The sequence below is a fragment of the Scyliorhinus torazame genome, chromosome 6, assembly GCF_047496885.1.
Source record: "Scyliorhinus torazame isolate Kashiwa2021f chromosome 6, sScyTor2.1, whole genome shotgun sequence".
In the NCBI taxonomy this organism is placed as follows: domain Eukaryota; kingdom Metazoa; phylum Chordata; class Chondrichthyes; order Carcharhiniformes; family Scyliorhinidae; genus Scyliorhinus; species Scyliorhinus torazame.
The window spans coordinates 247,910,512-247,934,535 of NC_092712.1; the positions used below are offsets into that span (position 1 = coordinate 247,910,512).

The following is a 24,024-nucleotide window of genomic DNA, read 5'->3' on the forward strand; positions in this document are numbered from 1 at the left end:
ATTTCTCTTTTCCCCAGTTTCTATCCCTCAGGCTGAAACTGATGTTGGAAACCAAACTTTGATTTATGAACTAATTCATAACCATCTGACATTTCTGCTGTTAACCTCGCAGTTTTAACATCTGCTCTTCCACATGAGTTCTCACTACATCAAGAATTGAATTTTTAAACTCCTCCAAAAGTATAATTTCTCTGAGAGCTTCATACGTTTGGTCTATTTTCAAAGCCCTTATCCACCTATCAAAAGTACTCTGATCCTTTCAAACTCCATGTATGTTTGACCAAGTTCTTCCCTTAAATGTCTAAACCTTTGTCTGTAGGCATCAGGCACTAGTTCATATGCACCTAAGATGGACTTTTTCACCTCCTCAAACGTCCCAGATACCTCCTCTGTTAGTGATGGAAACACTTCACTAGCCCTACCTACCAGCTTTGTTTGAATCAGTAATACCCACATGTCCTGTGGCCATTTCATTTGTTTAGCTACCTTCTCAAATGAAATGAAAAAGGCTTCTACCTCCTTTTCATCAACCCGTGGCAATGCTTGGACATATTTAAATTGATCCCCACCAAGCCTTCGACTATGACGCTCTTTTTCTTTATCCTCATCATTATCCTCAAACTGTATGTTTTCCTTTACATCCGCCAATTTTAACTGACTGTCATGTTTCATGGCCATTTGCTGAAGTTCAAACTCTCTCTTTTTCCCTTTTCCCCCCCCCCTGTTTTTCTTTTTCCTCTCTATTTCTTTCTCTCCATTTTCCTCTCTATCTCTTTTCCTTTTTTATCTCTATCTTTTTCTCTCTTTTTCCTCTCTATCTCTTTTTCTTTTTCCTCTCTCTCTTTTTCCCTCTGTTTTTCTTTTTCCTCTCTATCTCTTTCTTTTTCCTCTCTATCATTATGTCTCTCTTCTCCTTTTTCATCTCTATCTCTTTCTCCATCTCTTTTTCTTTTTCCTCTCTCTCTTTCTCTCTTTCTTTTTCCCTCATCTGTACCTCCCTTTCTCTTTCTTGTTGTTCCGCTAGGGCTGTTCTTTATTTTTCCCTCAGTTCGTATTCAAGCTGCTTTAATTCTTTTTCATGTTCAAGTTGTTTAATCTGTAACTGAAGTTTTGCCATTTCTAATGAGCCAGACTGTATCTCAGGCAATTTTAAATGCTCAGCTACCGCCATAAGTACCTCTTTTTGTATGCTGTCATACAAATGTTGCAATGTTTTGCCAAATCTAAAAGCCTTTTTTTGTCTCTGTTCGTAAAGTACTGCTTGCGACCTTCTCCACCCCCAAAACGTCCGAGCCTCTGAAAGAGCCATTGTCCACAACAAACTCCCTACTTAAACTGGAATACCACACCTGAAAAGCAAACACAAATATGCTCACCCCTCACTGTCTTTAAGTTTACTAAACCAACCCAATCACGAAAGAGAGACTTTTATCCCACGAGCGTCCAATTTATAATGGACCAGGGTTTAGAGAGCACCAAAGGATATCATGGAGTTCACCTGACCCACAACTTTTAATAGATTTTGGTTCTGGGGAGCACAATGGTCCACTTTACAGGTGTGATGTAACAGAGATCTAAAGTATTTTTAAACAACAACAATGTTTATTCTATGAATCCAGTTAACATTTTATAAACACACAGTAAACATCTTAGCGACTACGAACACTGATAAGCCCCCCCCCCCCCCCCCAAAGATACAGTACTCTTTAGGTAACCCTTAGTAACTTTCCTAACAACATCCATAAGTCAAAGACCCTTTTTAACAAAAACAGTAAGTTTGCATTCCTTACAGAAACAGGTATTACTTTGAAATCATCAGGTGATCAGGAGACATTCTTTAGCATGCAGAGAGAGACCAAAATACACCACTTCGGTTTGAATGCATCTCTCCAACTGAAAACAAAACTAAAACTCCGAGCCAAAAACCGCTTCCAGCTCAAAAGAAAAGTAAAAGCAGAGTCAGAGTCCAGCTCCACCCACACACTTGAGAAGACAAACATTTCTTAAAGTGACATTCCCATGACACACCATAGAATGCAACCTATCTGGCTGCATCATAGCCTGGTATGGCAATTGCTCAGCCCAAGACCGCAAGAAACTTCAGAGAGTCGTGAACACAGCCCAGTCCATCACACAATACCTCCCATCCATTCACTTCATCTACACCTCCCGCTGCCTGGGGAAAGCGGACAGCATAGTCAAAGACCCCTCCCACCCGGCTTATTCGTTCTTACAACTTCTTCCATCGGGCAGGAGATACAAAAGTCTGAGAACATGCACGGACAGACTCAAAAAGCAGCTCTTCCCCGCTGTTGGGGCAGCACAGTAGCATAGTGGTTAGCACTGTGGCTTCACCACGCCAGGGTCCTTGATTCGATTCCTCGCTGGGTCACTGTCTTGCGGAGTCTGCACTTCCTCCCCGTGTGTGCGTGGGTTTCCTCCAGGTGCTCCGGATTCCTCCCACAGTCCAAAGACGTGCAGGTTAGGTGGAATGGCCATGATAAATTGCCCTTGATGTCCAAAATGTTAGGGAGGGCTATTGGGTTAGGGGGATATGGTGGAAGTGAGGGCTTAAGTGGGTAGGTGCAGACTCGATGGGCCGAATGGCCTCCTTCTGCACTGTATGTTCTATGTTACCAGACTCCTAAACACCCTTCTTATGGACTGATCTGATTACAAGTACACCCCTCTATGCTTCACCCAGTGCCGGTGTCTATGTATTGTGGACCTTGTGTTGCCCTATTATGTATTTTCTTTTCTTTTCATGTACTTAATGATCTGTTGAGGTGCTCGCAGAAAAGTACTTTTCACTGTGCCTCGGTACACGTGACTATAAACAAATCCAAATCCACTTTCTATGCCTTTTAGCTTTAACAAAAGGTCATCTGGACTCGAAACGTTAGCTCTTTTCTCTCCTTACAGATGCTGCCAGACCTGCTGAGATTTTTCAGCATTTACTTTTTTGGTTATTAAAGTAATGATGCCTGTTCATTAATAAGCCTTAAAAGGAAAATCAGATAATGTCACAACTGAAAATTATGCCTGATATACAATGAGGAAATTGGTTACGTTAACTGAAAGGTTTTTGTCACGTTTCATTGGCACAGTGGTTAGCACTGCTGCCTTAGCACCAGGGACCTCGGTTCAATTCCTTGGGTCACTGTGTCTGTGCAATTTGCACTTTCTCCCCGTGTCAGTGTGGGTTTCCTCTGGTGCTCTGGTTTCCTCCCACAATCCAAAGATGTATAGGTTAGGCGGATGGGCCACGATAAAACATTGCCCCTTAGTGTCCAGGAATGTACAGGTTAGGTGATATTACGGGATAGGGCGGGGGAGTGAGCCTAGATGAGCTCCTCTTTCAGATGTTCGGTGCAGACTCGATGGGCCAAATGGCCTCCTTCTGCAGTGTAGAAATTCTATGATTTTTTTCTATCGAGTGACCGTGACCAGTGGCGGACCTACATTTTTGGGGCCCTGAAGCTTGAACTGTTATGGGGGACCTTCGCAACCAGCAACGAGGTCTGGGTAACCACTGTTATCTTCTTCAATGGGGAACACTTCAATTAGGTGTTGCTCACAAATAAGCTGAAGAACTTCTGCGCATTGCATTTTGTGTTCTGTGTTCTGGGATTTCCTAAGGTGCAAATATTCTTTGAACTGATAACACTCGTTTACAAATTTGTGGTCAATATCATCTTTGTAATACGATATTATAAGTTTAATACTGTCCTCATCAATTTCAGAATTGTTCACCAATTCTGAGAGGAACTTGAACCTTTTCGCAATCTGTTCATATGGGTCAATCCTCTTGCGTAACTGGATTATCAAGCAGTCATAGAGTTGATATAGAACTTCTATCCTAAATTTGTCAGCTCCTCTCAAAGAAGCAATACCACTTGATCCATCTGAAAATTTCCTTGTAACAATGTGTTTGGAAGCATCAGAATAACTTGAGGTGATATCTTCACACAAACCTTTTGCTTCTGATTCATAGTGTGCAATCCTATCGGCTGAATTTTCTGAGTTCTTTAACAAACTAAAGTAAAGATGATAGCAGAAGATAACCTTCAAATACATCAAAACCAGGGGTTTGGACTTTCTTACTGGTTTTGTTGAAACGCTCCAGCACTTCTTCCCAAACGATTGTTAGAATAGCATATTCCAGCTTTACCAACTTGTGGTATAAATTCTTTGCATCTCGTTTACATTCAGGCTTCTCTTCTGAATCTTCAAAAATATGTTTGAGAGTTTGTAAAATACCCATATATCCATTTTTAATTGCCTGGACTGCTTCATCGTGTGCATCTAGTTACATTTAAGCTCTTTAGAGAAAAATGTAGATTGCCCTGTGTGTTTAAAATTCCCCATCTTCGTGGAGATCCAGAAAAGAAAACATACAGCTCCTACAAAATGCCAAAATAATCAACAACTTCAGGTACAGTAGACACTGCCTTTTCTCCAACAAGGTTAAGTGACTTGGCTGCACATGGTACATAGTCTGCGTACCTGTTAATGTTTTTAAAGAGTGCTTGCAGCCCTTTCTCCGAGCCCTTCATGTTAGATGCATTATCGCAGGACTGACCATGGATATTTTCAAGTGAAAGCTTATGTTCACCCAGGACTTGTTGTATTTTGTTGAACAAGGTCGTGGATGAATGGTTTTCTATTGGTAAAAATGTTAAAAATCTCTCACAGGGTTTTCCATTATAGCAGTATCGAACCACAGTTACCAGCTGGTCAACATGTGTCAGGTCAGGCGTAGAGTGTTTGGTGTCTAGGTTGTTGATTTGATTCACAATTTCATCTTGCACATGTTTTCCCATGATTTCTATCAATTCTTCATACACGGATTTGGATAGGTAAGAAGCATTTACTTTTTCATTTTTACATTTCTCGAGATGTTCATGTAAAAAAAAAATGGTCGAACTCTGCAATAAGTTCAATGGCCCCCATGAAGTTTACATTAGCCACAGCAGAACAGCCAACTCACCGCGACACTCCACCTTTACAACATCTGTGCTACTGACTCTCAAATTTTGGGATTGTTGAAATATATACAACAAAAAATTAATCAATTTGAGTTGTGTGACTATTGTCGCATGCTTTGAAAGGAAAACATTTTAGGTCTACTTTCTGAGAAAGGTTTTTTTTTTTAAAACCCCTTCTCAGAAAGTAAAGCGCCATTTTTTAAGATTTATAATAAATAAGCTAAATAGGCTATGTTCAAGCTAGCCTACGCTAGGGTAGACTAAGTTAGGCAAGATTAGGCCACCAAAACTCATAGGCTAAGGTAATGTAACACAATTTTACCATTATTTGAACACTTTTCATAATAAACACCTGTAATTTAACACCTGTAATTTACTTTTTCATAAATACTTGTAATATATTAACCAAGGCTATGCGGTCGTAGCCTACCTTCCGTTCACCTCTTCATTAAAAACAATAGGCTTAGGCTAATCTAACACTATTTCACCTTTATTACTTACCTTACTTTTCTAAATATAACATTTATTTTTGAGTAGGGGTAATTAAAATCTTGTATCCTTATGAACACTATTGAAAAACATTCTTGTCTAGATCGCTATCACGAGTGCTATCGCGTTGAAAATTCACGTTAGCATTGTGATTGCCTTTTCAACAGCTCCCCTTTTTTTGTTACGACACGTCATCTACTTTTGTATTTCTGTCATAAATGTTAATAATTACACAATATTATTAATATTATTATTTTTTTAAAACCCCTTCTCATACAGTAGACCCAACATTTTTAAGGAATGTGGACTAAAGTCGCTTCTGGGGCCCCTCCAGGATTAGTGGCCCTGAAGCTTAAGCTTCATTAGTTTCATAGTAGATTTGACAGTGACATAGACTGGTAGAACACTGACTTCTGCCAGACATCGGTCAAATCTTTTCTTTGTACAATATTGCTAAAATTTGCATCTCAACTGTGTCATTGTGGAAAATTACCCTGCAGAGGTAGCATTGAGGACACTTGACAGACTTATTGAGTCTTTCTTATGCACCATCTAGCACGGTGCAATATTGATATTCAGCTGCAGAATATCAAGAATTGCAAGAATTTGAGAAAATTATCTTTCCATCTGTTACTACGGATTGTGAGTCAGTTGCTCATTAAACTGATGGTTTCATTCTTGGCGAGATTCAAAGGAGTTTCAGACGAGGTTCATTTAGAAGCAGATGGTATAATTTGCTGCTTATTCACTGAGCAAAGGAGGAATCAGAGGCCAGTCTTTTCTTGTGGGTGGCACGGTAGCACAGTGGTTAGCACTGTCGCTTCACAGCTCCAGAGTCCCAGGTTCAATTCCCGGTTTGGGTCACTGTCTGTGCAGTGTCTGCACGTTCTCCCCGTGTCTGCGTGGGTTTCCCCCGGGTGCTCCGGTTTCCTCCCACAGTCCAAAGATGTGCAGGATAGGTAGATTGGCCATGCTAAATTGCCCTTGGTGTCCAAGAAATGGTTAGGTGGGGTTACGGGGATCGGGTGGTGGTGTGGGCTGAAGTAAGGTGCTCTTTCAGTCTCGATAGGCCAAATGACCTCCTTCGCTGTGAATTCTATGAATTAGCACAGGAGCAAAATGTTGCGGATGCTGGTAATCTGAAATAAAAACAGAAAATGCTGGAAAAACGCAAGATGTGGCGGCACTTGTGGAGAGAGAAAGAGTTAATGTTTAAAGTCCAATGAGACTCAGACTGAAGAAGAGCCATATTGGACTCGGAACGTTAACTCTAATTCTCAATCCACAGCTGCTGCCAGACCTGCTGCGTTTTTTCCAGCATTTTCTGTTGTAATTTCCTTTAAAATAGATTTATTCACAACCCAGGCAACATGGGCGCAGACATCCTTTTCCTCCTTCACAGAGGTGAAAACTCTTTATATTTCAGAATAATGCCCAAATCTTTCTGAAATTAGTAGCAGCTGTTCTCACTTACAACTTCATTACAACAGGATTGCAACATTAACACTAGTTAACTGGCTGCTTGTGATGCATTTAATTTACTTCTGCAGGAGAAAAGGTTGGCGTGGGAAACGTCTGCCTGTGGTGCAATGAGAAAGGGCGCTCTTTTTACTCGACAGAAGCTGTCCAGGCTCATATGGTTGATAGCAGCCATTGTAAACTCTTCACAGATGGAGATGCTGCTATCGAGTTTGTAGACTTCTACGATTTTAGGTAAGAAATAATACTCTGGTGCTTTTTGGGGGTTGGGAAATGTTTGGCACTTATGTATAGTTATGTCTTTTGCAGGAAATATTGTTTTCAGTGGACGCTAAAACACTATTACATTTCTAAAAGGATTGACATTTCAGACCTTGTTAAGCTAGACACTCAACTGTTATCCCTCATCAACCATATTCTTCAAAGCTCTCTCAACCACACTCCCAGAACCTTAACTGACTTGTCTTTGGTCTTCCAATCACTACAATGCCTCTGTGACTGTTGATTTGTACAGCCATGCCTCCTCATCTGCTTTTGTTGCGTGTATTCTCAGCAAATTCTTCACTATCTCCTATAATTCCCCCAACTATAGCTCCATCTTTGCTCTTGTGAACAAGGAAACAAATTTGAGAGAGATTTGGCACAGTTAGCTTTGAACACAGCCTGTATTGAGCCCCACTTTCCTCTTGTCAAAGCCACCTATTACTTCTCAATAATCATTTATCCTGGAGGGCAGAGATAACTCCTGGTTTCTTTTTGCTGTTATCAACCTTTAACTTTTCTCCTTTGTTCTCATTTTATCCCTAACAAGAAGTGTGAGGATCTTGAGAATTTCTTCTTCAGAATTATTTGTTCAGCTGTTTTTGCAGTTTCCTCTACTTCTCCTTGCTCCCTTAGCCAGTCCCTCATCCAGTTAGCCCTCAACATACTGATGCAGGCACACACACACTTGCTCCCTCTCATGCACTTTAACTCATGTATACTTACCACCCTTCCCAAGTTTGTCATGCCCATAAGACTTGTTCCATAATGTGAGGCTGAGTAAATTGCACCTATGTTCTCAGGAGTTTGGAAGAATGGTTGAAACCTACAAGATTCTGAAGGGACTTGACGGTTAGCGACTAAGAGGTTGTTTCCCTTGGCTGGGGAATCTAGAACAATGGAGCACAGTCTCAGGATAAGGGACTGATTATTTGGAACTGAGATGAGGAGACATTTCTTCACTCAGAGGGTTGTGGAAATGACCAACATCCTTTTCATGTCTCCATGATAGGTGACATTGTAATCGCTAGATTTCCTTGGGCACTATCTTCATTTGGCTATCATCCCAAAGTGGGATCTTATGTCCTTATAACTACCACCCCATCTCCAACTGGCTTTTCTTTCGCAGGGCTGCAGAACATGTTGTGGACGCATGGAATGAAGAAGGAAGAGACAATTTGCTGGGAGAAACAAAAAGCCCCAACTGCCATATGTTAGAAAATAGTGGTCTCAGGAGTAAATTAAGCCTCTAAACCTTAATTCCCAAGTTCTAAAATCACTGCTATCATCTAGAAGGACAAGGGCAGCAGATATCTGGGAACACAACCACCTGGAGGTTCCCCTCAAAGGCACTCACCTGACTTGGAGGTACATTGCCATTCCTTCACTGTCGCTGGGTCAAGGTCCTGGAATTCCCTCCCTAACAGCACTGTGAATGTACCTACACATCAGGGAACACAGTGGTTCAACGAGGCAGCGCACCACCACCTTCTCAAGGGCATTTAGGGATGAGCAATGAATGATGGCTTAGCCAGGGACGCCCACATCCTGTAAATAAATGTTTATAAAAGTAGGCAGCACAAGTGGATAGCACTGTGGCTTCACAGCACCAGGGTCCAGAGAGTTATGCAGTAGTGGGGTGATGGAGCAGCGAGGGCTATATCAAGGGTCAGCAGTAGATGGAGGCTGGGGAAAGAGTGACAAAAATGTGAACAAATTGACGAAGGGAATGTTGTGGCTAAGAAGGGTGCTGATAATGGCACATTCAGAGATCAGAATGTGTTAATGGCAGAACAAAGATAAGCAACACTGCTGGAGATGGGTCAGACACGGTTGAGAGCCCTGTCAACCACAGCAGGTGGGAAACCTTGATTAATGAAGAAGGAAGACATGTCAGCAGTCCTCTTTTGGAAAGTCGCATCATCAGAACAGATGCGACAGAAACAAAGGAACTGGGAGAATGGGCTAGCTCTGGGGACATGGGTTCAAATCCTACCATAGCAGTAGGTGGAATTTAAATTGAATGAATACATCATAGAATATGAAGCTTATCTTGGAAAAGGTGGCCATGGCAACTGTCAGTGATTTCCTTTTCATTAAAAAAAACATCTGCTTCACTGATGTGACTCCAGACCCAGAGCAATATGTTGACTCTGAATTGTCAAAATGGATGCAAACAGAGTTTCAGGAATGAAGCTGCGTATGTGCGTATAGCAAGGATAATCCAGGGAACTACAGGCTGTCAGTGGTAGGGAAATTACTGGAGAGAATTCTTCGAGACAGGATCTACTCTCATTTGGAAGCAAATGGACATATTAGTGAGAGGCAGCATGGTTTTGTGAAGGGGACGTCGTGTCTCACTAACTTGATAGAGTTTTTCGAGGAGGTCACAAAGATGATTGATGCAGGTAGGGCAGTGGATGTTGTCTATATGGACTTCAGTAAGGCCTTTGACAAGGTCCCTCATGGTAGACTAGTGCAAAAGGTGAAGTCACACGGGATCAGGGGTGAGCTGGCAAGGTGGATACAGAACTGGCTAGGTCATAGAAGGCAGAGAGTAGCAATGGAAGGATGCTTTTCTAATTGGAGGGCTGTGACCAGTGGTGTTCCACAGGGATCAGTGCTGGGACCTTTGCTGTTTGTAGTATATATAAATGATTTGGAGGAAAATGTAACTGGTCTGATTAGTTAGTTTGCAGACGACACAAAGGTTGGTGGAATTGCGGATAGTGATGAGGACTGTCAGAGGATACAGTCGGATTTAGATTGTTTGGAGACTTGGGCGGAGAGATGGCAGATGGAGTTTAATCCGGACAAATGTGAGGTAATGCATTTTGGAAGGTCTCCTGCAGGTAGGGAATATACAGTGAATGGTAGGACCCTCAAGAGTATTGAAAGTCAGAGAGATCTAGGTGTACAGGTCCACAGGTCACTGAAAGGGGCAACATAGGTGGAGAAGGTAGTCAAGAAGGCATACGGCATGCTTGTCTTCATTGGCCGGGGCATTGAGTATAAGAATTGGCAAGTCATGTTGCAGCTGTATAGAACCTTAGTTAGGCCACACTTGGAGTATGGTGTTCAATTCTGGTCGCCACACTACCAGAAGGATGTGGAGGCTTTAGAGAGGGTGCAGAAGAGATTTATCAGAATGTTGCCTGGTATGGAGTGCATTAGCTATGAGGAGCGGTTGAATAAACTCGGTTTGTACTCACTGGAACGACGGAGGTTGAGGGGCGACCTGATAGAGGTCTACAAAATTATGAGGGGCTTTTCCCCAGAGTAGAGGGGTCAATTACTAGGGGGCATAGGTTTAAGGTGCGAGGGGCAAGGTTTAGAGTAGATGTACGAGGCAAGTTTTTTACACAGAGGGTAGTGGGTGCCTGGAACTCGCTACCGGAGGAGGTGGTGGAAGCAGGGACGATAGTGACATTTAAGGGCCATCTTGACAAACACATGAATAGGGCGGGAATAGAGGGATAATGACCCAGGTAGTGTAGAAGATTGTAGTTTAGTCGGGCAGCATGGTCGGCACGGGCTTGGAGGGCCGAAGGGCCTGTTCCTGTGCTGTACTTTGTTCTTTGTAACACCTGCGTACCATTCTCTCAACATCTCTCCTTCCTCTCTCTGCCACACAGGCTTCTCAAGACCCCTTTTTTTATATCTTACAAATTGAAAGCCCACCATAGCCAATTGTTAGAAAATAGCCAATTGGTCTCTCACTTGTCAAAAATGAAATAAGAATTAGCCCATTGGTTTTTAACTAATTACTAATCCATTTCCTAACAGTCGTGTTGTCTCTTTTTGTTCTGGTGGCCTGAGCCGTATTTTTCTTATTCGCACACCATTTTAAGATGGTATTAATAATCAAATGTTAATAATATGTTCAGAATTATAAAAGTTATAAACATTTGTGTTCCAAAATACATTTCTCGCGTTTCATAGAATCAAAGAATTCCTACAGTGCAGAAGGAGGCCATCCACCCCAATGTGTCTGTACCAACCTTCTGAAAGAGCACCCTACCTGGGCCCACTCCGCTGCTCTATCTTCATAACCCCACCTAACCTGTATATCTTTGGACACTAAGGTGCAATCTATCATGGCCAATCCACCTAATCTGCACATTTTTGGACTGTGGGAGGAAACCGCCTAATCTGCACATCTTTGGACTGTGGGAGGAAACCGGATGACTCCGAGGAAATCCATACGGACATAGGGAGAAAGTGTAAACTCCACACAAACTGTCACATTAGGCTAGATTTGAACCTGTGCCTCAGGTGCTGTGAGGCAGCAGTGCTAACTACTGTGCCACTGTGCTGCCCTTCTAACATATCTATTAATGAATTACTTATTCTTTAATTGTCTCATAATTAAGGCTTAACTAATCTGACTGGTTTCCAATAATGCTGGCTTCATTTTTGTTAAAATGGTTTCCATCAATTGTAGCAGAAAATGCTTAAGAACAAAATGTTAGTCACACTAAAACTAGTGATTTTGAAACTGCCAACAATCTTCTAGCTAATTGTAAAGTGATTTAATGTTAATTCAGATTGCAGCCCAGACAGTTCTGTTCAGAATGTGCCATTCAAAAGTGATGGTGGATGGAGGAGAGAACTTAATATCTGCTTTCTGTCATATGTTTGTATTTAAATATCATTTCATTTTCATTTCATTTCATTTTCATTTTTCAAATAAGCAAAATAAAAAGATTAGAAGTGGTCCCAAATCAAATACCATATTCCAGTATGAGAGACTATTGTGAAAACGTTTGCTGAATTTGATTTTTGCTTCTCTAAATGTATAGGGTTAGTTATCCTGATCACAAAGAAGGGGAAGATGTTGAAGATGATGCAGAAGTACCAACCAAGACTCTGGAGTATGATGAGGAAACAATGGCGCTTATACTTCCTTCTGGTTTGTATCTAGTCCGATTGTCTTTGTTACACAGATTGTTCTGAACAAGTTCCATCTTTGTGGACTGCTTGGACAGGTTGAGGGAGAGCACCACAATTTTAATGTTGTTTACATCGGATTGTTGTATGTAACTGTATTATCATGGTTCATAACCAAAAGCTAATGATTTAATTATGATGATTTTGGCTACACTATTGATAAACTAGGTGGAACTATCTGGTGAAATTTATGTTCTGTTGTTTGTGTTCTATTCACATATAAAAGCTCAATGCCAACCAATCACTAACTCCTGAGTTTTCAGATTATCTAATTATTCCTTTTTTACACTGCTATTTTCCTCCACTGCACCCTGCAACTTTTCTTTCAGAAAGGATGTTAACTTCGCTGACATAGCCAGCATTTGTTCTCCATCCATAATTTCTCTTGAGAAGGTGGTGGTGTCCAGTTTCTTGAACCACTGCAGTTCATGTAGTGTTACCCAATGTTCTCTTAGGAAGGGAGTTCTAGGATTCTGACCAACAACAGTGAAGGAACAGTGATATAGTTCCAAGTCAGAATGGCGGTATTCTCATGCATCTGATGCCCTCGTTCTTTAAGCCAGGGGTGCCTAGACTTTAGTGACTTGAGATCTACTTTTCGGACAGTCATCCTGACACGATCTACCCAACTACCCCCACATGGACATTCAAACATGTTGCACAATCTTTGGATTATCTTTGGATAAAAAATAGAAAAACGCACCTCTTGCATGCTATTATGCAAAGATATCCTCCCCTAAAAGGCATTCATGAAGCAGGTGGGTTTTTACATAAATCTGGTACTTTTTACCGGTTCCAGAACTTTAACCCAGTTTGAATCATTGAATTTAAATTCTTCAATGCATGATGGGATTTGAGTCTTATCCTCCAGGTCACTAACCAAGGCCTTTGGATTCCAAATCCTATGACCATAGCATATACTTCTGTTATCTAATATTCAGGTTATTCTATGGATCCAGGGTGTCTTTTATTTTGAACATGACTGTAAATAAGTGAGGACAGTTTTGTGCTGCTGATCCATGCCTACTAAGAATTGGGATGAGACTAAAGGATAAAATCTTCCAATAATGCAGTAAAGACTACTTGTATTGCACAGACTTTTGACGTTAACAGGGGTAGGTGGGAGTTACATTTCATCAGTCTGGGAAAACAATAAGTATCTAATTTAGTTTCTATCGTATCATCATATAAAGTTTATTCTTACCTTTACCACGGAGGAAACGCAGGTGCTGGGATTATTGGCTTCTAATTCTCAGTTGAGACTTCCTGGTTTGTTCAAATGAATGTCTGTTACTTAGAGGATGATTTGTTAATCAAACATTGGACATTATTTAAGATTGACCTGTGCCTATCAAAACTAGCTTAGCATCTGCGCAGTTATAGGAAAATTACTGGATATGTTTTCCCACACTTTTTCTCACAGCTTGGCGGAGAGCTTAAGAATTGATTAGACAGAGAACAATACATTCTCAGTGCTGAAGACACTGGAATACAATGGTTAATTTACTATACGAGACACTGACTTGAGTTCCCACAGTCAAAACACTTTTAATATTTAGCCTATTTGCTAGAGGCATTCAACTTGCCCTATATGACTAAAACTACGAATGAAACTATATTTGATTCTTCTAAACCTAATGAAATGTATCACAATTAAAGTAAAGCAAAAAGGAAAATAAAAGAAATAAAGGGTAAAAGGAACACATTCACAGTTGCCTTTGATGGCCCCTTTGTTTAGTAACAGCCTTCAACAGTGGAATGGGCAAGCCTTAAGAGTTACAAGCACATTGGGCCAATAGTAAGAACCGCTCATACCCTGTAGAGATATTTGTTTAAGCGAATACAGAGGCACAATTTTAGGGCTTCTTGCCATTCTCTTGCAGATACATTTGATTGTCAGAAACAAAACATACATAGCAAAAATGACTACAAAGAACATGACCAAGCCTTGCCCCACTGAGGCCACCTAGTAGCCGAACCCCGAAGGGTGCTGGATTCGGGTTGCTTGAGTTTTTCAACCTCCTTCTGGATGTGATCACTTTGGAGCTATTTGGAATCCAAGTACTGACCCAATCGGCGCACATGTCCCACCTCTCTCGGCAAGAATGTAATCAAGAGCCATTCGACTTTGCAAGGCCACAGTACGGATAGCTAGCATTTCGGCGGAAAACTTGAACAGGGTTGTGGAGGGATCATTAGCTACCTTTTCTATGATGACTGCCATTTTATCCACCTTGGCATCACCATAGAAAGGAATAAAAAGAGCGAAAAACCTGTCACGTGCAGTAATGGCACGTTTACTTCTTTGGACTGATAGTTTGTATCAGTAATTGTTCAACCTTGACGTCTTACATCACTGTCGCCATATGTTCTTTCTCCCTTGTCAATTTTGTGTGTGATGCTGAGACTGGGTCATAGGATGAGCTTTTGATCTGAAATTGACAATGAGTTTACATCCATAGATTATGTGTTAACTAAACTAAAATAAATAATTTAACATTGGTTTCTCTACCTTGAGGCTGAGATTGCCTGGGCATTTGATGCCCCACATAATAACTCCATTGCTGTGTGTCTCACACCCTCCTCTAAGTGTGGGTACTAGACTGGCTTTACCCATATCATTGTAACTCACAAGCAAACTAACTTTGACCACTTGCTATGTTATTAATTTCATTCTTTGCTTCCTATGTGGATTGAATGGTATTTCAATTTGAGAGTAACATATAATACGGTTCCAGTTTTCACTGGGTGAGATCTTACCCTTTCACCTCTTATCTCATTATTATTGTTGGTCACTTTCTTTCTCTAGCCCTCAGGTGGGGTGATCTGTGCAGGGAGAAAATTCACTTCTTTGTTTTTGTTTTCAATTCCAGTTTTCTCTTCACTTAACTTGAGTTAAATTCCAGTTTATTCCATAATCTATTGTAATTTGAATGTGATCTCTGAATAATTGGATTGATACCCCTTTCTCTCTGACACTCCCCACTTACAAATCATCTCACTCAATTATCATTCAAAATAACACAATGCATGGACTTAACAAATTCTCCAGCTCTCCAAATCGTCTGTATCCATCTTGTGGATACTCCTCACCAGGTTCATTTGCTACCAGACCCTTACTTGTTCTTATACAATAATTTACCCTGTCACTTCAATTGTGCTCATTTTGACAGGTATCAGTGTGTTTGATTCTATCCCAATTATTTTAAAGTCTATGGAAAAAGTGTCAGTGCCTTGATCACTTAGTGATGTTGTTTCACTCTGTTGGCCCAATTGACCATTTCCGGCCATGCTGTTTGTTACGTGCATGGGACCTGCTCTTCAATGCATAATGGTAAGGAGTTTCAAACCCTTGAAAGGGTCTATTGTCTATTGTGAACTGGTTTCATGCCTATTAGTTACTTTACATGTAACTCATCTGCACATGTATGCAGTGCCGCCAATGTCATACCACATATTCTTGAACCTTTTGTGATCTCAAAGTTGTTGCTTATCTCTCCACGTACAGTCTAGATGCCTTGGGTGGTGGCCAGAGTATCAAACTTTGTTCTTTTAAATAAAGGGATAGACAAAGACACGAGCATTACCAAGAGAAGGGTTATCAATTTACTAGACTTTCCCCTTCATATTAATGCCAGATTGAAATATTCCATTGAATTGCACCCAAAATTCCAATTCCCATTTCCTGTTTTGATTTCCTGTCTCAATCGTCTACCCTCATCGTCCTACCCCAACCATGAGCCGTGGAGAAATCTTGCAGTCCAATAAAATATCTTCATGTTTAAAACAAATCAAATTTCCATTTTATTCCAGGCAGTAACATTGTGATTGCTTGTTCTTTGTCTCAAATTACATCTTTTTTAACGTAACATGTTAAATTACATTGTCTTTCTACATCCCAGAATTGTCCCAAATTAAAACAACAGTGATGTTGGCTTTCACATTTTTATTAATGTCCAGTTCATTTGTGTCTTAAGTTATAGGATCTCTTCTTCAAAAGAGGCTTTGTCCTTATGTCCATGCACACCAGCTAAACTGTATTTTTTTTTTTTACATCATTGCTCTCCTTACCCATCAAACAGATTCCACTTTTAATTTCATCCCACCTTGTTCAAATATTGCCCATCCTGTTGGGGGCAGCACGGTAGCACAAGTGGATAGTACTGTGGCTTCACAGCGCCAGGGTCCCAGGTTCGATTCCCCGTTGGGTCACTGTCTGTGCTGAGTCTGCATGTTCTCCCCGTGTCTGCGTGAGTTTCCTCCGGGTGCTCCGGTTTCTTCCCACAGTCCAAAGACGTGCAGGTTAGGTGGATTGGCCATGATAAATTGCCCTCAGCGACCAAAAAGGTTAGGAGGGGTTATTGGGTTATTTGGTTACGGGAATAGGGTGGAAGTGAGGGCTTAAGTGAGTCGGTGCAGACTCGACGGGCCTAAATGGCCGCCTTCTGTACTATATAGAACATAGAACGATACAGCGCAGTACAGGCCCTTCGGCCCACGATGTTGCACCGAAACAAAAGCCATCTAACCTACACTATGCCATTATCATCCATATGTTTATCCAATAAACTTTTAAATGCCCTCAATGTTGGCGAGTTCACTACTGTTGCAGGTAGGGCATTCCACGGCCTCACTACTCTTTGCGTAAAGAACTGACTTCTGTCCTATATCTATTACCCCTCATATGTTCTATGTTCTAACTGTTCTTGGTTCTTCATTCACTCTGCCGAATCTAATCGACAAACAGGGTCACAATGGCCTCCTTTAATTGTTCTTATCCTGCCCTAGTCACTTCCTCAATTCCAATCTGCACATTACATATATATTCTTTTCCTCAATGTTCATATATCCCACTTGGCTGTTGCTCCCATCCTTAACAACTGTAATCCCCCCTCCTGGTTTGTTCAAATGAATGTCTTGTTACTTGAATGCTTTGTTAATCAAACATTGGACATTACTCATGATTGACTGGTGCCTATCAAACCTAGCTTAGCATCTGCATGTACAGTTGTAGGAAAAGTACTGCATATGTTTTCCCTCACCTGCCATGTCACACAGCTTGGCGGAGACCTTGCTAGAACTGATTAGTTGATTAGGCAGAACATTCTCAGTGCTGAATACACTGGAATGCAATGGTTAATTCATTATATGAGAAAATGATTGGACTCCCACAGTCAAGACACTTAATATTTTTGCCGCTTAGCTACATGCATTAAACTAGAACCTATATGAATAAGACTGAATAAAACTAGACTCTATCAGCTGGCAAAAAGCTGACTCTGACTTCACCAAAATTGATGAGGACTCAAAACAAATTGTTTTTTTTTGCTGGAGTAATGCATACTTTATTTCAAAAGCCTTTAAGTGAAGATATTCCTCGACTATATTGAGAAAGAATAACTAATGACACATTGCATGTCCATCAAATATATTAATGACAGACTGCGTAAAGCCATGTGACTACAACATATGTATAATTCTATTCTACCTCGGATTTTGGGTTGAATTAACTCAAACTTAATTGTACCTCTTGCCAGGTTTTGCAGAAAGCACGCATGCGCTGACTATGCTCATTGTGCAGAATGTGCACTGCCATGTCACCGAGTGCACAGAAAACACGCAGTTGACTGGAAATTGTTTTCCGATAAACCAGTCGCCTGAAGTCGACTCTGTGGGCAGCTCTGTTCCAAGTTAAGGGTTTGGAAGGTGCTGTCGAAGGAGTGCAGTGGTGGTAGATTCAATTGTGGCTTTCATAAAGAAATTGAATAATTATCTGAAGAGGACGTATTTGAAGGGCTACACTGGAAATCTGGGGAAAGAGCCGTGTTACTCTTGCAGAGAGCTGGCAAGGACACAACAAACTGAATAAAGTCCTATGCCACTTCCCTGCCCGTACTGACAACCGTTACCGACAATTCAAGACCCACACCACAAAAACTGCTCTCGCCATGACTCCACTATGGGCTGCATCGCTCTTCAATTTTGGGCTTCTCGTGGGTGTCGTTTCGGCAACGGCCACTGCCTCCTTGATGAAGCTGTTTAGCAAAAGATCTGCCAGCCTTGGATTGGCTGACAGCTCTTGGTGGGTGAATTTCCAATCCAGGGTTGTTGTTGCCCGAGAGGCACTTAATACAGGTGAGCCTTCCTAGATGAGGCAATGACAAGTCTCCTGCTGGCTCTCCAGCTGGCAGGTGAGACCCCGACCTCTCCATAAAATACGCCCCCCCCCCCCCGGTGTTGGTTTTGCTAACTGACATGGTGTATTCAATAAATAGAGACGTAATCTAAGCTGTTGGTATGTTTACCTGAATGTGCCCTGAACCGCTCTGCTGCAAGAACCTGCAACATGTTAATATGTACATTTACTGCCAATTAAAGTTATATGCAAACTCTAGACCAAGCATATACATCCAGAGACTAACGTTTTGACCTAGGTATCAGTGCAGCTCAGTTGCTAGCACTTTTTCCTCTGTTCAAATTCCACCATCATCTTGACCATAAAATCTAGGAAGGCACATTATTTATTAATATTGAGGCAATGTTTCTTATTTATCTTTTGGGCGAAGCACAAGTGTTCAGGCCATCTTGAGACTGTGGTGCTTTAAGTTGCTGTTTCTTTGTATAACATTGTCTTTGTGACTCAAATGCAGCAGTATTTACCAATGTTCCGTGCCATTAATCACAGCTCCCCATGCTTTACCATTGTTCCTTGTAAGAAGTCTTACAACACCAGGTTAAAGTCCAACAGGTTTGTCCAACAATAGCTTTCGGAGTGTAGCTCCTTCATCGCCTGGTGTTGTAAGATTTCTTACTGTGCCCACCCCAGTCCAACGCCAGCACTTCCGCACCTTGTTCCTTGCCATAAATCACAGGTATTTATGATGTTTCCATCTATTTTGCGGAGCTTAGGATAGCCACTACCTTTGAGCATATTATTGGATGTAAACATGACCTCGATAATGTAGAAAGAACAAGATTATTTACTCGGAGATGATCTCTAGACAGGTTTAGAAATTTTCACCAGTGCTCAGGATCATTTGTCTCGGACACTGTGTAAATTAGTTTTTTTAACTTAAGTGGTGCAGTAAGGAAGAACACTGGAAGTGCATGTTAATTTGGATAAAAATATTTCACTTGGATATAAACTGGTAGCTAAGAGTGCAGGTGTTGAGTGTCATGGTTCTGTCGCAGATCAAAACTGACAAGCAAAACTAAAATATTTACTTGCCACTATTTGACCATGTTTAAAATCTTTCCTTTCTCCATTCAAATTTCACAGGTGCCAGAATTGGTCATCGATCGTTGCTGAGGTACTATAAACAACATTTTGGTGTCTCTAGAGCGGTGGCTGCCCCTGGGACCCGTGTGATAGGCAGAGTGCTGCAGCAGTACAAAGCACTAGGCTGGACAAGTGAACTTGGTAAGTCATAGCAAAATATTGCAGATGTTGGAAATCTGAAATAAAACACAAATGCTAGAAATATTCAGTAGGTCAGGCCACATCTGTGGAGGGGAATACAGAGTTAACATTTCAGGTCACTGATATTTCATCAGAACTGGGAAAAGCTCAAAATGTAATCGATTTTAAACAAGTGGAGGAAAGTTTGGAAAAAACCCAGACAGGTTAGATTAAATGACAAAATAATAGATTGAAGGGGCTGGTAATGGAACAAGTAACAAAACAAAAGATATCTGCAGGAGTGAGAGCAGAATGATGAACAGCTGTTGTCCAAATGCGAAAATTAAGAGAAAAACTAAAGTAAAACCAAATTGGGGATCAGAGATTGTTGAACTGTGTTGAGTACGGAAGGGTGTAAAGTGCCACCGAGTCTTTGTTGGGTTTTGTTGTTCAGAAGAGTTTTGCTAACTGGCATTGTTCATTCAATAAATAGAGACACAAAAATCTAAGCTATATGTTTACCTGAATGTCCCCCGTGGGTGATAGAACACCTGAATTGTAAAGAATTCCAGCTGTTTTATGGAATCCATTGTTCCAGTAAAAGTAACAAGACTTAGTATGGTATTATTTGCTGTTTCAAATGTTTTAGCTATGTTCTTACTTTTTTTCTAGAGTAGGATTAGCTTTAAAGTTGTTTCTTTTTAATATGATATTGTGGCAATAACAGAGACCTGGCTCAAGGAAGAACATCTGTATCCAGATGTTAAATATTCCTGTCTACAATTATTTTGAAAGGGGGAGGTGTGACACCATTGGTTATGCAGAGCATTGCGGTGTTGGAGAAAGGGGGTGAGATTCTCCGACCCCCCGCCGGGTCGGAGAATAGCCGGGTGCTGGCGTGAATCCCGCCCCCGCCGGTTGCCGAAGTCTCCGGCACTGGAGATTCGGCGGGGGCGGGTATCGCGCCGCGCCGGTTGGCGGGCCCCCCCGCTCGATTCTCCGGCCCGGATGGGCCGAAGTCCCGCCACTAAAATGCCTGTCCCGCCGGCGTAAATTAAACCACCTACCTTACCGGCGGGACAAGGCGGCGCGGGCGGGCTCTGGGGTCCTGGAGGGGGGCGCGGGGCGATCTGGCTCCGGGGGGTGCCCCCACGGTGGCCTGGCCCGCGACCAGGGCCCACCGATCCGCGGGCGGGCCTATGCCGTGGGGACACTCTTTCCCTTCCGCCTCCGCCACGGTCTCCACCATGGCGGAGGCGGAAGAGGCTCCCACCACTGCGCATGCGCAGGAATGCCGTCAGCGGCCGCTGACGCTCCTGCGCATGCGCCGCCCGGAGATGTCATTTCCGCGCCAGCTGGCGGGGCACCAAAGGCCTTTTCCGCCAGTTGGCGGGGCGGAAATTTGTCCGCCGCCGACCTAGCCCCTCAATGTTGGGGCTCGGCCCCCAAAGATGCGGAAGCACCTTTGGGGCGGCGAGATGCCCGTCTGATTTGCGCCGTTTTGGGCGCCAGTCGGTGGACAGCGCACCGTTTCCGGAGAATTTCGCCCCAGGATGTCTCGAAGGATTCAAGGACAGAATCTATTTAGCCGGCTGAGATTAGTCAGGAAGGTCCGGCCTTCTCAACCTTGCCCCTCGCCTGAGGTGTGGTGATCCTCAGGTTAAATCCCCACCCGTCAGCTCTCCCCCTCAAGGGGGAGTCAGCTCTCCCCCTCAAGGCGGCCCGCGCCGCCTTGTCCCGCCGGTAAGGTAGGTGGTTTAATTTACGCCGGCGGGACAGAGCCTTGGTCATCCAGAACTCTGTCAACTTTACTTTTAGAGTAGTTTTAATAGGGTCTTTAATGACCAAATGTAGACTGGAACGGTGGTAGTGTAAAGGACTCAATGTTTCTAGATTATGTTTAGGAAAATTATCTACAGCAGTATGTGTCCCGTCTAACAAAAAAGGATGCACTGTTGGACCTGGTTCTTGGAATTGAGATGGGCCAAGCATATCAAGTGTCAGTGTAGGACATATTGACAGTGTATTGTAAGGTTTTAGGTGATGATAGAAAATGAAAACAAGCAATCCAGAATAAAAATAATTAACTGGGAAGGGGGCCGACTTCAATGGTGCAGACGCAACAGGCCGAATGGGCTCTTTCTGCACCGTAACGGTTCTGTGATTCTGAAATGCTGTGATAATATGTGGTTATAAAGTGGCGACTAAACCTCCTGTTGTCTCTTTCCTTGCTAGCAAAAGCAGCATCTCGGAGAAAAGAGCATGACATGAAGTATGTACAAAGAATGAAATCCAAGTGGATGTTAAAAACAGCATTGTCCAACAATGCTACGAAACAGATGCATTTCAGACCTCAAGTCCTATTTTAGATATTCAGGCTCTAGTAAGCAGACAGTATGTACATGTCAACTGGTTACACCAGAAGATAGTTGCAATACCTGTAACTGGAGATGTTTTGATGCCTTTTCTGATTGTATATTGGAATTTTCAAGTATTTTACATGTTTGGTGTACCTTTTTCAGGTTAGTGTTGAGGATTAGAAAATATTTATTGAAACATTTGTTAATTAATACTGCTAGGCTGCTTAATACAATAAAATAATTGAATTTGATTTGATATATATATAGTTTGAATTCTACACATCTATTAAATTTTGGCGATGTGTAACACTGGTATAACAATAACTATGGAGGGTAGTCAACCAAAGGAAATTGCCTTTTAAAAAATGCACCTGTTTGCACTTTGCAATGGATTAAGATGCGGTGTTATCTTTCCTCTTCACACATATCAATCATAATGTAACCTCACTAGTATGCTGTCCAAATGATCATATACAAAAGGTTAGAGTGAAAAAGCAGTAGAGGATTTATAGAGTACTGCAGAGAAATCACTCGAAAAGTTGTCAAAGCAAATTAATTTTGTTCCTTCTACAAGTCAATGGTTTCCACTAATGTACATCAAGTGCAATCTTGGTTCCTTGCTTGGAACCTGAGGATGAAATGTTCCACCTCTTCCATTTGGGACAGAGCCTTGCCTCCCTGAGTTCATCTCCACAGCAACACAGTTTAGTTTCAGAAATCAGGAGTTGGAGATTTAACATGTGAACCTCTGTTATTTTGAACTCTAGTTGGTGTTACAAAGCCTCACAGAAAGGATGCACATTCTGAGACCTGGAACCTTTTGAATATTTGTGAACTTGGAGAATTTTGAGAGGGCAAACAACCAAAATTCATTATAATTCCTGATACATTTTAAACAATTTTTTGCTGTTTGATTAAACTAATACACGGTTGAAATGAACCTGTAATGCACGTGTGTAATTTTTTGAATTTAAACAGTAAAAAAAAATGAAAGTATGAATTGGAGCAAGTCAGCTGGTGGGCACAGATGGTAATTAAATATTTTGTTCCCTTTTTATAAAAACAAAACTACTTTCTAGATTCTGAAGAGGAAAACTGTACAAATGTGTTTCTTATTGAAAACTGAAGATGTGAATCAGAATCATGAATTCTGAAATTTGTCCATCCATCAATTTGAGATAATGGGCAGGATTCTCTGGCCTCCCAGCTGCGTGTTTCTTGGCAGCGCGTCGTTTGCTAGCAGTGGCATTCTCTGCTTCAATGGGATTCGAAGTAGGGAAATCTGGGCGTGGAGATGCACTGCCGGAAGGACTAGAGAATTCCGCTGTGGCGAACGGCCGGAGAAACCCGGCTGATATCTTTCCACTCTAGGATAGAAAATAGGAGCAGGAGTAGATCATTCAACACTGCAAGCCTGCTCTTCCATTCATTATGATCATCCAACTCAATAACCTGTTCCCATTCCCCCCCCTCCAATATCCTTTGATCCCTTTAACCCCAAGAGCTATATCTAATTCCTTGAAAACATTAAATGTTTTGGCCTCAACTGCTTTCTGTGGCAGCAAATTCCACTGGCTCACCACTCTAGATGAAGACATTTCTCATCATCTCAGTCCTAAGCAACAATATTATTGTCACAAGTAGACTTACATTAACACTGCAATGAAGTTACTGTGAAAATCCCCTAGTCGCCACACAGCGACACCTGTTTGGGTACACTGAGGGAGAATTCAGAATGTCCAATTCACCTAACAGCATGTCTTTTGGGACTTATGGGAGGAAACCGGAGCACCCTGAGGAAACAATATCAATCGCAGTATTTCCTGGTTACCCTGTAGTGGGTAGCAGCTGCTTGAATGCCAGTGAAGTGCTGGTATTTGGCATATCTCCCAGTCTGCGATTGATGCCCTCCCATACTTTCCTGTCGTGGTTGAGTTAGATGAAGATCCCTCATCACTTAATCTCAAAAAGATTATTGATTATTGAGCAAGCAGAAATAATCAATATTGATGGAATTCCAGCCAACCTGCTCAAAGACTGAAAGGCCCATCTGTAGTGATATTCTTCTGCTAAACATATACGTAATACAAATGAGGTA

At 41.8% G+C, this 24,024-nt stretch overlaps 1 protein-coding gene across 4 annotated transcripts in view; it reads left to right on the forward strand.

Moving 5' to 3' along the window:
* The window catches only part of LOC140425368 (cytoplasmic 60S subunit biogenesis factor ZNF622-like), a 62,881-nt gene extending 40,015 nt beyond the window's left edge, over nt 1-22,866 (forward strand). For all 4 annotated transcript variants that reach the window (XM_072509562.1, XM_072509561.1, XM_072509564.1 and 1 more), the window contains 4 exons: nt 7,028-7,190; nt 12,020-12,129; nt 19,447-19,587; nt 21,802-22,866. In XM_072509562.1, the coding sequence (XP_072365663.1) occupies nt 7,028-7,190; nt 12,020-12,129; nt 19,447-19,587; nt 21,802-21,935 (548 nt within the window). In that variant the 3' untranslated portion in view covers nt 21,936-22,866. The remainder of the gene's footprint in view (nt 1-7,027; nt 7,191-12,019; nt 12,130-19,446; nt 19,588-21,801) is intronic.
* The last annotated feature ends 1,158 nt before the right edge of the window (nt 22,867-24,024 follow it).